Source organism: Macaca nemestrina, chromosome 14 (assembly GCF_043159975.1).
Source record: "Macaca nemestrina isolate mMacNem1 chromosome 14, mMacNem.hap1, whole genome shotgun sequence".
Taxonomy (NCBI): Eukaryota; Metazoa; Chordata; class Mammalia; order Primates; family Cercopithecidae; genus Macaca; species Macaca nemestrina.
This window is the reverse complement of record NC_092138.1, coordinates 82988736-83001650: the sequence shown is the minus strand read 5'-3', so window position 1 is coordinate 83001650 and position 12915 is coordinate 82988736. Positions and strand designations below refer to the sequence as shown.

The window sequence follows — 12915 nt, the reverse complement described above, 5'->3', positions numbered from 1 at the left end:
TATTAATACATTTAAAGCTGCGAAAATGTAACTTTCTCTATTTGCAGATAGCCAGCAAACCACAAAATCTGTTAATTATCATATGTAACCTGATAATATCTACATCTCAACTATTATCAGGAAGACCTGTGCTTTAAGTGAGGCCTTAGTCTTGATTTTTCTGGGAGTTGAGATTTTCAGTTTTCTTTTATCCTGCTTACTTAATCCCTTCTTCTTGTTCCGGGATGTTACTATAAATTTCTGGTGAAATATCCAAAGGGAGTAATTTCTGGATGTTTAATACAGGACTTGTTTAAATAATTGTATTTCTATTATGTAGATATATTGGTGGTTTGTCTTTCTTCAGCAAAGGCTGAAGTTGTTCCCTACAGAAGTGGCAGCTACACTTAAACATGAAATATGTGCTGTAACACTGTTACTGTTCTAATATTTGTAGGATTGTTTGGGGATTATTTTTATTATCCAGTGGATCAAAACACTTGTTCTTAAAAATTGACCAAGCTAAACCGATAGTACTATTTAAAATAGGTTGGTTTTAACTTTGTACACAGTATTTATTGTCCTTCCTAAAAGTAATCTTGTAAATGTTTTGTTTTTATTTATTTATTTATTTTTGAGACGGAGTCTCGCTCTGTTGCCCAGGTTGGAGTGCAGTGGCCGGATCTCAGCTCACTGCAAGCTCCGCCTCCCAGGTTTACGCCATTCTCCTGCCTCAGCCTCCTGAGTAGCTGGGACTACAGGCGCCCGCCACCTCGCCCGGCTAGTTTTTTTTGTATTTTTTAGTAGAGACGGGGTTTCATGGTGTTAGCCAGGATGGTCTCGATCTCCTGACCTCGTGATCCGCCCGTCTCGGCCTCCCAAAGTGCTGGGATTACAGGCTTGAGCCACTGCGCCCGGCCTTCCAAAACCGACTGGCAACACTAAAAAGTAAGTCAGAGAAGTCTTTTCATTGTAACGTAAGATCTATGACCGTAAATGTTGGTCATAGATCTTACGTTACAATGAAAAGACTTCTCTGACTTACTTTTTAGTGTTGCCAGTCGGTTTTGGAAGTTGATCAAAACTCTTACCTGAAAAAAAGAGTGAATTACTTAAACAGTTGTTTAAGAACTAGTCTGTATTAAAGATCATTTTGAGGATTAATGGATAAAAAGTTACTGATTATAAAGAATTTGGCCAATATGGAAATGAATTATATTTTCAATACATTGGTATTGAAAAGTCAGGATTCTTAGGGATGACTGTACAAACTGTTTGGATATAAATGTATGCTACAAAAACAATGTCATAATGCAACCCCCTAAATATGGTGTGGCAGTTTCAGATGTTACATTTTGGAAACCAGGGTTTGGTTAGAAAGAATTTAAAATTATGCCCCCATTTCTGTGGTGGCAGTTGTGTTTTTTAAATAACTAACAATATAGTTGTGGATTTGCAGTAATTTTTTCTTGCTATGCAGTTTATTTCCAATCTTTTGATTTTGTGATTCTTGAGGAGTTCCCCGTTTGATGTCTTCGTACAAAGATGAAGTAATATTATTAGCTTTTAATACTTTTAGTAGTAAATGTGGACTATTATCTACAACTTGGTTTATTAACCAAACATTGGTTTTGCTTTTCAGCGGGGATCTGATGAGCTTCTTTCTTCTGGCATCATTAACGGACCTTTTACCATGAATAGTTCTACTCCTTCTGCAGGTGTGTATGGTGAGTTTTTTTTTTTTTTTTTTAATGTTTTCTTTCCATGGGTTTCAAAATTTTTTTACAGTGTTCTTATTTTGCTTGTCTTATGTTGAAGTGCCACTGCTTATAACAGACTCTAAAATTTGTTTCAGTAAAGTACTGTATACTGTTTACGTAGATGAAATCACTAGTTATACCTTTGAAATTTTTTTTTTTTTTTTGAGACGGAGTCTGGCTCTGTCGCCCGGGCTGGAGTGCAGTGGCCGGATCTCAGCTCACTGCAAGCTCCGCCCCCCGGGTTTACGCCATTCTCCTGCCTCAGCCTCCCGAGTAGCTGGGACTACAGGCGCCCGCCGCCTCGCCCGGTTAGTTTTTTGTATTTTTTAGTAGAGACGGGGTTTCACCGTGTTCGCCAGGATGGTCTCGATCTCCTGACCTAGTGATCCGCCCGTCTCAGCCTCCCAAAGTGCTGGGATTACAGGCTTGAGCCACCGCGCCCGGCCATACCTTTGAAATTTTAAGGATTCGTTTGGATCTAATTTGATGATTCTTTTTTTGATTGATGTTCTTTGTGTTACATAATTTTGATAAAAAGACTGTCAATATGTTGATGACCCAGAACTATTGAGTGAAAGAGCTAGATATAAAACTTGTGTTGAGGTTGGGCATGGTGGCTCACACCTGTAATCCCCAGCACTTTGGGAGGCCAAGGCTGGCTGATCACCTGAGGTCAGGAGTTCAAGACCAGCCCGGCCAACATGGCGAAACCCTGTCTCTACTAAAAATACAACACTTAGCTGGGTGTGGTGGCAGGAACCTGTAATCCCAGCTACTCAGGAGGCTGAGGCAGGGAGGATTGCTTGAACCTGGGAAGTGGAGGTTGCAGGGAGCCGAGATGTGCCATTGCACTCAGCCTAGGGGACAGAGTGAGACTCTGTCTCAAAAACAAAAAGCAAAAAACAATTGTTTTGAGTGATGATGGACTTGGAATAGAGGTATTAAAGTATAAGACAATACGTTCTAAAAATTGAAGTAATTTACCTACCATAAGGTACCACATGATTTAAAAATAAATGTTCTTGAAATGTAGTGGCTGTAAAGTGAATTGAAGGAGTGCAGTACTGGAAAGAGAGTGAGCAGTGAAGAGGCTATTGCTGTAATCCTAATAAAGGATGGTAACTGGCACTGTGGCAGTGGTAGTGTGATGAAGAAAACTGAATAACTTAAAGAAGATAAAATTGATAGTAATTGATGATTAATTGAATGTTTGAATAAGGGATTTCATCACTGATTTCCAGGGTTTGGATGTGGACTTGGATAATTGGATAGATGAATGGTAATGAATGGTTATGCCGTTCATTTCTGTTTGTATGTAGGAAGAACGGAGTTGGACAACACAGCAGGTTCAGATTTGTATATATTGAGTTTGAGGTTCCTGTTGAACACTCAAATGGAAATGACAGATAGGCAGTGGGTTCCTGGTCTCAACATCACGAAAGAAATTTGGTAGTATCATACACAGTTGACAACTGAAGCCATGGGCATGGAGAGTTTCAGAGAAGGGAGGGTTTCTTTATCCAGATGTTTTTGGAGTTGTAGGGAGTTAAGGATGAATGGACCTCCCTTTCCAGATCAGGAATTTATATGGTGTTTGGGACCATGGGAACGTAGATGTTCAGGAAAGTGAACAAGTATAGAGATAGAATGAAAAGAACTGGATCTACCAAGCTCATTCTAGCTTATTTTAATGTAACTGTTAGTAATAATTCTTTTTAAAAATGAAGGCGTTAAAGCATACAGGATAGTAGAACAATGGTATGAAATTGTAACAGCCTCAGGCAAAGTAGGACTTAACAGTCATTCTATTTAGGTGTTGTTATTAAAAAATTAACATCTGATTCTGTCACCTAACACTAAAATTCTGTTTAGGTGTTGTTTTGAAAAATTCTCTTAGCTTAATGAGGACATGTCTTTTTCCATGTCAACTTTAAATTTCATCTAGTTCAGTGGTGTCCAATCTTTTAGCTTCCCTTAGCCACATTGGAAGAAGAATTCTCTTGGGCCACACATAAAATACACTAACATTAACGATAGCCAATGAGCTAAAAAAACATCGCAAAACAATCTTACAACGTTTTAAGAAAGTTTACGAATTTGTGTTGGGCCACATTCAAAGCTGTCCTGGGCTGCATGCTGTGCACAGGCTGCATGTTGGACAAGCTTGATCTAGTTCTAAAACAAAGAATCCTTCTTCCCCAAACCTTTACCTACAGTATCTTAGGGATTCAAATAAGAATTATGTTAGAGTTATATGTTAATGTGAAATGTCGATCATTTTGTGGTATTATCTTTCCGTTTAGGAATGTGACCTATGATTCAGTGTTTTTAGGTTCTATTTTATGTCCATTGACAATTTTGAAAAAGTTCCACACTTTTCCATATAAATCATATACTTTTCTTATAAAATGTAATCTTAGGAATTAATGGCAGAGATTGTTTATTGTGTTCCCCAATGCTATTCTTTCATTGTTTTTTTTCCAGCAGATCCTCTATTTTTGTCTGGCACATTGCTACCCAGATGAAACTACTACTTTTCTGTTCTTCCTTATAGCTAGATGTGGTCATGTAATTAAGTCCTGACAAGGTATAAGTGGAAGTGTAGTATGAAACTTTCAGGGCATCTCTGCATGGGTACACTGTTTTTCCTTTTTTGCCCTCCAATCTTATTGCCTGTGGGTGTTCCCGCTTCTTAGATGATGATGGGAATGACAGGCATCTGTAACAGAGACAGCTAGAGCCTGATAACTTTGTAACCATTCCAGATCTGGAATTCCTACATTTAGACTTTTCATGTGAGCAAAGAGATTAACTTCTTTTTTTCTCTTTTGAGACTGAGTCTTGCTCTGTCTTGCCCAGGCTGGAGTGCAGTGGTGCAGTCTCTGCTTACACTAACCACCGTCTCCTGGTTTCAAGAGGTTGTCTTGACTCAGCCTCCGAGTACCTGGGATTATAGGCGCCTGCCACCATACTGGACTAATTTTTGTATTTTTAGTAGAGACAGGGTTTCACTGTGTTAACCAGGTTGGTCTCGAACTCCTGACCTTGAGTGATCCACCCGCCTTGGCTTCCCAAAGTGCTGGGATTACAGGCATGAGCCTGAGATTAACTTCTTAAATAACTATTACTTCAAATGTTGTTATATACAACTAAACTTAATTTAGTATTTTTGCTCTTATTGAGTGGGAATTTTTTTTTCCTATTTTCATTTTTAGCGGGATACTGGAGTACAGAGAAGACCTGTGGATTTTTGAATATTTATTTTGTGTCTACTAATTTTAAAATGTCTTAGTAATTTTTTATTAGTTTTTGAATTTTGCAGTTATTCAATGATGTGTCTTCAAATAAAGATAATTTCAAGTATATAAATATATGGATTATTTTGTTAACTTGTTATATATTCAGTGGAACCTCCGTAAATGAGTTGAATAACAGTGGTAATTGTGATTATCTTTGTCTTGTTCTTAATTGCAGTGGAGGTGACTTTATTATTTAATCTTTTAATATAATGTTTGCGGTTGGGGTTTTTTGTTTTGGTTTGTTTTTCAAACAGGGTCTTGGTCTGTTGCCTAGCCTGGAGTCCAGTGTCCCAAACACGGCTCACTGCAGCCTCAACCTGCTGGGTTCAGGCAGTCCTCTCACCTCAGCCTTTTAAGTAGCTGGGACTACAGGCGTGTGCCACGACACCCAGCTAATTTTTTATTTTCTGTAGAGACGGGGCCTTACTATGTTGCCCATAGGCTGGTCTCAAACTCCTGGGATCAATCAGTCCTCCTTCCTCGGCCTCCTAAAGTGCTGGGATTACAGGCATGAGCCACTGCACCTTGCCGGGTTTTGATAATAATCCTTCATCATACTTTAATCATTTTCTTCCTTTTCTGTTTTACTTAGTTTTTATTATCGATGGCTATAAATGTTACCATCATCTTTTGTGCTTCTGTTTGTTGTAAGATTTGGTCTCCATTCATTTTTTGATGTAGTGAAATACAATTTCCTGATGTTGACCCATTCTTGCATGCCTGGAATAAACCAACTTGGTCATGGGGTATTATTTCGATATGCTATATTCAGATGCAGGTTAGATGGCTAATAGAACTGTAATACAAACCTAAAAATACAGATTTAAGTTTATTTCTAAGTTCTTCTGAAGTCTGGGTAAGTAGTTAGGGGCTCACTTAGTTTCTTGAATTGTGTTGGGGACCAGACTTTTTCTCTTTTGTTGTTCTTTTATCCTCAACATGACTACTTCTCAAGATCTAAAATAGTACTCTCTCTCCATTGTACCCACAGGAAGGGTAACAAGGACAGTTGAAGCTGAACTTTTTCATCCATCTTAGGCCATAATGATGAAAATTACACTCTAAGGGTGAGAGATGAGAAGTGGAGGCTGAGTCCCTTACAGGGACAAGACCGAGAAGTTGCACTTTTTTCTCATTCTGTTAGCTAGAACTTTGTCACATCGACACATCAGCTTCAAGGGGGCGAGGGTGAAGGGTCTAGGAAATTAGTCTTTATTCTGGTGTTCCCTGTCTAATCATAATTGAGGGAGTTCTATAACTTTACAAGGGAAGGAGAATAGAGATACTGAAGGGGACACTCTCACATATACGTTCAACCACATATATACTGTATTTTGTGTATGTTTATAATTTTTAGAGCTATATTAATAAAATATTTCTTCATTTCTTTCTTTTTGTACTCTAATTGGTTAGTATTACTGTTACCATAACATCATGAAATACATATACCATAGAATCAGCATCCAGAGCAAGAAATAGAACATTGCTAATACTCGCAGGAGTCGTTCTTTCCTTTTTCATTCATTTCCTCTTTCCAAGTGTATTCATTAGCCTGACTTCTAACATCATAAGTTAGTTTTTTGTGTTTGTAAACTTTATATGAATAAGCCAATAAATATAGTATATCCTCCTTCCTGTCTGGTTTCTTTCATTCAACATTATGCTTGTGAGAGTAACCCTTGTTGTGTATTGCCCCTTTCATTCTTCTCATTTCTATATAGTATTTTATTCTATTGATGGACATTTGAATTATTTCCATTTTATACATAGTGTTGCTATGAATATTCCCTTTTTATGTGTTTCATTGCATTTGCTTGTGTGCGCTCTATCTCTCATTTTGGTCAAAAATACCAAATTTACCATCTTGTACATTTTTGAGTGTACAGTGTAGTAATGTTAACTATAGGAACATTGTTGTACAACAGATCGCTAGAATTTTTTCATCTTAACAAAACTGAAACCCTATCCATTTAGCAACAACTCTTCCTTTTCTAGCCCATTCTGCTTTCTGTTTCCAAGAGTTTGGCTATTTTAGATACCTCATATAAATGGAATCATGCAGCATTTTTCTTTTTGTGATTGGCTTATTTCACTTAGCATAGTGTCCTCAAGGTTCATTTGTTGCAGCAGATGAAAGGGCTTCTCTTTTTTGTAGGGTGAATAATTGTATGTATCTACCACATTTTATTTATCCATTCATCTGTCCATGGGCATTTAGGTTGCTTCCACCTCTTAGCTATTGTGCTATTGTGAGTAATGCTGCAGTGAACATGGTGTGCACATATCTCTTTGAGATCCTGTTTTTAATTCTTTTCGTTATACCAGAAGTGAGATTGCTGGATCATATAGTAATTCTGTTTTTTATTATTTTGAGGAATCATCATACTGTGCTTCATAGTGGCTGCACCATTATTCCCACCAGTAGTACACAAGGGTTTCAGTTTTTCCACATCCTTGTCAATACTTATTTTTTGGGTTTTAAATTTTTTCAAATAATGGCCATCCTAACAGATGTGACTTGATATGTGGTTTTGATTTGTATTTCCCTGATGATTAGTGATGCTGAACATCTTTTCTTGTGCTTGTTGGCTATTCGTATATCTTCTTTGGAGAAATATCTATTCTAGTCCTTTACCTATTTTTTGTTTTGTTTTACTAATTTTAAAATTTTCTCTGTGATAAGCCCTGTCCCCAGACTTCAATTTTCCTAGTTTATGATTGGGATGTTTTTATTGTTGTTGAGTTGTAGTAGCTCTTTTTTTTTTTTGAGACGGAGTCTAGCTCTGTTGCCCAGGCTGGAGTGCAATGGCCGGATCTCAGCTCACTGCAAGCCCCGCCTCCCGGGTTCACGCCATTCTCCTGCCTCAGCCTCCCGAGTAGCTGGGAGTACAGGCGCCCGCCACCTCGCCCGGCTAATTTTTTTTGTATTTTAGTAGAGACGGGGTTTCACCGTGTTAGCCAGGATGGTCTCGATCTCCTGAACTCGTGATCCGCCCGTCTCGGCCTCCCAAAGTGCTGGGATTACAGGCTTGAGCCACCGCGCCCGGCCGAGTTGTAGTAGCTCTTTATGTATTCTGAATATTAACCTCCCATCACATATGTGGTTTACAATTTTTTCCTCCCATTTCTTTCATTGCCTTTTTACTCTGTTATTCCCTTGCTGTGCAGAGGGTTTTGAGTTTGATATTAGCACCATTTGTTCATGTTTTCTTTTGTTGCTTGTGCATTTGGTGTTATATCCAAGAAATCTTTGCCAAATCCACTGTCATGAACCTTTGTCTCTTCTAGATCTTTTATAGTTTCAGGTCTTAGGTCTAGGCCTTTAATTCATTTTGAGTTATATTTTTTTGTGTGTGGTGTAAAGTAAGGGTCAATTTCATTCTTTATAAATGTGGATATACATTTTACCAGCACCATATGTGGAAGAAACTGTTCTTTTCCTATCATGTAGCCTTGGCATCTTTGTTGAAGATCATTTGAACATGTAAGTGAGAGTTTATTTCTGGGTTCTCTAGTCTGTTCCATTGGTCTGTATGTTTGTCTTTATGTCAGTAACATACTGTTTGAATTACTATTGCTTTGTAATGTGTAGAAGTTAGGAAATGTGAGGCCTTCAGCTTTGTTTTTCTTAAGATTGCTTTGGCTATTTGGGATCCTTTGTGATTTTATATGAATGTCAGGATTTTTTTTTTTTCTCTGCAAAAATGCCATTGGGATTTTGATAGGGATTGCATTGATCCTGTTGATCACTTTGTATATTATAGACATTTAAACAATTTCAAGTCTTCCAGTCCATGAACATGGATATCTTTTCTTTTCTGGTTTTTTGGAGACAGAGTTTTGCTCTTGTCGCCCAGTCTGGAGTGCAGTGGCACAATCTTGGCTCACTGCAACCTCTGCCTCCGAGGTTGAAGTGATTTTCCTGCCTCAGCCTCCTGAGTAGCTGGGACTGCAGGCGCTCGCCACCATGCCCAGCTAATTTTTGTATTTTTAGTAGAAATGGGATTTCACCATGTTGGCCAGGATGATCTCAAACTCCTGACCTCAGGTGATCTGTTCACGTCAGCCTCCCAAAGTGCTGGGATTATAGGTGTGAGCCACTGTACCTGGCCACATTTATGGATATTCTTGACATATCTTTTCATGGACAAATGTGTGCATTTTACTTGAACATGTGTCTAGAAGTGGAATTGTTGGGTCCTAGCATGTGCAGGTGCTTATCTTTAGTAGAGTCTACTAATTTTCAAAAGTGATTTTATACTCTTACCAGAAATTATGTCAGTTTAGTTATTCCAGAACTTTGCCAATACTTAATTGTGTGTGTGTGTGTGTATGTGTGTATATGTGTGTGTGTGTGTGTGTGTGTGTGTGTGTGTGTATATATATTTTTTTTTTTTTTTTAAGACAGTCTCACTTTGTCACCCAGGCTGGAATGCAGTGGCATGGTCTCAGCTCACTGCAACCCTGCCTCCTGGGTTCAAGCGATCCACATGCCTCAGGCTCCCGAGTAGCTGGGATTACAGGCACGTGCCACTATACCTGGCTAATTTTTATATGTTCAGTAGAGACAGGGTTTTACCATGTTGGCCAGCCTGGTCTCGAACTCTTGACCTCAAGTGATCCGTCCACCTTGGCTTCCCAAAGTGCTGGTAATACAGGTGTGAGCCACCAGGCCTGGCCGATATTGTTTATTTTTAATTTTAGTTGTTCTGGTAAGCATATATTGATAGTTCATTGTGACTTTTGTTTGCATAATTATTAATGAAATTGATTATATTTTCATATGCTTACTGATCATTTGGATACTTTTAATGAAGTGGCTACTCCGATCTTTTGCCTGTTTTTCTGTTGGGTTGTTTGCCTTTTTAACTTGTTTTCTTATATATTCTGAATATGAATACTTTGTTATACATGTATGCAGATACCCTCTGACACTATAATTTACAAATTAATATTTAATGGTGACTTTTGTTAAACAGACTTTTTCATGTAGTATACTTCATGTTTTTCACTTAATGGCTACTATTTTTTGCATCTTATTAGAAATGTACTTCAATCATCTGCAAATTGATTGATGTTAACATTTTTTTCTCAGATTATGAAGTCTCTTCTTTTGAAACCATTGTATATATAATTATTGAAGTCTTATGAAGCTGAATGTTAAAGAAATCTAATTGATTTACAAATAAAGATGATATGGGTTAATAATATTCCTAAGAAGGAAACCACTGCTAACAAACTGAATAATTTGTATTTATATATATATATGTATATATACACACAAACAGTAAGTATTATATGTGTGTAGATGTAATCACATAATCACGTAATCACAGCTCACTATAGCCTCGACCTCCCAGGTTCAAGAGTTCCTCCCACCCCAGCCTCTCAAGTAGCTGGGACCATGGGCACATGCCATCACATCCAGCTAATTTTTAAATTTTTTTGTAGAGTCTAGGTCTCCCTGTGTTCCTCAGGTTGGCCGCAAACTTCTGGGCTCAAGCAATTCTCCTGTCTCCGTCTTCCAAAGTGTTGGGATTATAGATATGAGCCACGGCACCTGGCCTCCTGGAACTTTTGTTTACCAAAATACTTATAAACTATTAATATGCTCTTTTGCTTTGCAAATAGCTAGTTTTTTTTTTTTTAAATCAAATCAAACTTTAATGACCTATTTTTAAAGAACTCAGTATTAAATTTGGCTGCATTGATGGTTTAAGCATTATAGAAGACAGAAATTTATTTTCATCACATTCAACAAGTTCTGAAGTAGTCAGTGCTCCAATGTATATGGTGTCTATTTTCAGATTTAGCAAATGATCCTAGAGGTTATTGGAACTCGTACAAAGAAAAGAGAAAAGAACATACTCCCTCCTTATGAAGACACTTAAGGGAAAAGCAGCACATGTCATTTTCGTTTACATCCTGTTTTCTTAGTCTCACAGCCACACCTAGCTACTTAGGAAGCTAAGAATGTAGTTCTTTTTTCTGACAGGCATGTGCTTAGCTAAAAATAGGTGGTTTTACGTAGAAAACAAATATTGGAAAACAAATTTGCATTCTCTGCCACTGGGATTGAATGCTATGATTTAATAATAAGCACTAGTTTCTCTTATCAGTTAATTTGAGTACTTGGCTTTTCATAGCAAGAAATGCATTCAAATTGCTTTAAATAAAGGCTTGTGAAGAATTGTGAACGCTAATCTCCATACTTGATAAATAATTCTTAAATCCATCAAATAAGCAATACCTTAAAGCTGCTCTAAGAATTAATAAGTTTAAAGAAAACTCACCTGCAGTCTTAATGCTCACCCATATAAATTTTGTGATTTAATTTTTCTAATTCGTGAAAGATCTGTAGATTTTTACTCTTCAGCCATGATAGAGTAACTGGGACTGGATTTACTGTCAGTTGTTTTTAGACAATGGGCAACAAGTACAACAGGATTGTGGTCCCAGAAGGGAAACAATTGAGGTAACCCTATTGTCATCCTGGCTTTCTTTCTAGACTATGGGAGTTGGGGGAACCAAGCAGACATGGTACAATTGCTGAGTTGAAGAGAGAGATTGAAGTTTGGGAAGGTTGAGTCACCTGGGAGGTATGGGAGCGGAGTATGAGAGAGAAAGGCCTATGTAGAAAAAGTGCTTCAGAAATAATACCTTTGAATCTGTTGTTGAATATTATTAAGCCACATATGCACAGCACATATGCCTGTGAGGTCAGGCAGAGAACAACCAGAGAGCTATAAGCTTAACTTTCCAGGACTCACACAGGACTGGGAGAGATACTTGAGTGATAGCCAACTACAATAGAGAGTCCTTGTTGAATACTTGAAGCACACTTAAGGCACCTGACGCCAGAGGAGACATGCCTTGACAGTAGAACTGAACTAGCTCCAGCATGAAGGCAAATTCAAATCCACCCTAATGAAACTTAAAAACAAGCTCCAAAACAGTGTAGCTGATCTGAAAGTAACTTATATTTTTCTAAAAATGAAGTCTAACACTTTAGAAGAAATAACAAATATAACAAAACAACAGAATAACAAATTCTGGTGCTCATAATGTGGAGCATCCAATTGCCAGACTTGTTAGGAACCACAAAAATGTGACCCACAAACAAGTGAAAAATCAATCAACAGAAATAAACCTAGAAAATTACAGAGATGATGGAATTATCAGCTGTGCACTCTGAAACAGTTACTAAAAGTATATTCAGGTATTTAAAGGAAAATACGAGCATAGGAAGGAGAAAAAATCAAATAGAACTTACAGAGGTTAAAAATAAGACACCTGAAAAAAATACATAATGGCATTCATAGCACGTTACATTCTACAGAAGAAAACATCGGTGAATTTGAAGATAGCAAATGAAACTAAAGCACATAGACAGAAGAAACTGAAGACTGGGTGTGATGGCTTACCCCCGTAATCCTTGCACTTTGGGAGGTCAAGGCGGGTGGATCACCTGAGGTCAGGAGTTTGAGACCATCCTGACCAACATGGTGAAACCCCTTCTCTACTAAAAATATAAAAATTAGCTGGGCGTGGTGGCGTGCACTGGTAATCTCAGCTACTTGGGAGGAGTAGAATTGCTTGAATTCTACTGAGGCAGGAGAATTGCTTGAACCCCAGGGGTGAAGGTTAGAGTGAGCTGAGATCGTACCACTTCACTCCATCCTGGGCAGAAAAGCAAGACTCTGTCTCAAAAATCAAAACAAAAGAAAAAAACTGGAAAAGAAGTGAACAGAGCCTAAGTAACCTCTGGACAGAATCAAGCAGTCTAAACGTACATATGTATACTGAAGTTGCGGGAAAAAATGGTTGGGGCAGAGAGCAGAAATACATCTCAAGAAATTATCCCAAATTTTCCATAT

The 12915-nt window shown here is 37.9% G+C and overlaps 1 protein-coding gene across 16 annotated transcripts in view; it reads left to right on the top strand.

Moving 5' to 3' along the window:
* Positions 1–12915, top strand: part of LOC105481081 (polypyrimidine tract binding protein 3) — a 117749-nt gene that overhangs the window by 35358 nt on the left and 69476 nt on the right. For 9 of the 16 annotated variants that reach the window (XM_071078180.1, XM_071078177.1, XM_071078178.1 and 6 more), the window contains exon 2: positions 1622–1706. In XM_071078180.1, the coding sequence (XP_070934281.1) occupies positions 1673–1706 (34 nt within the window). In that variant the 5' untranslated portion in view covers positions 1622–1672. The remainder of the gene's footprint in view (positions 1–1621; positions 1707–12915) is intronic. The other 7 variants (XM_071078179.1, XM_071078173.1, XM_071078175.1 and 4 more) reach the window with 1 other exon arrangement.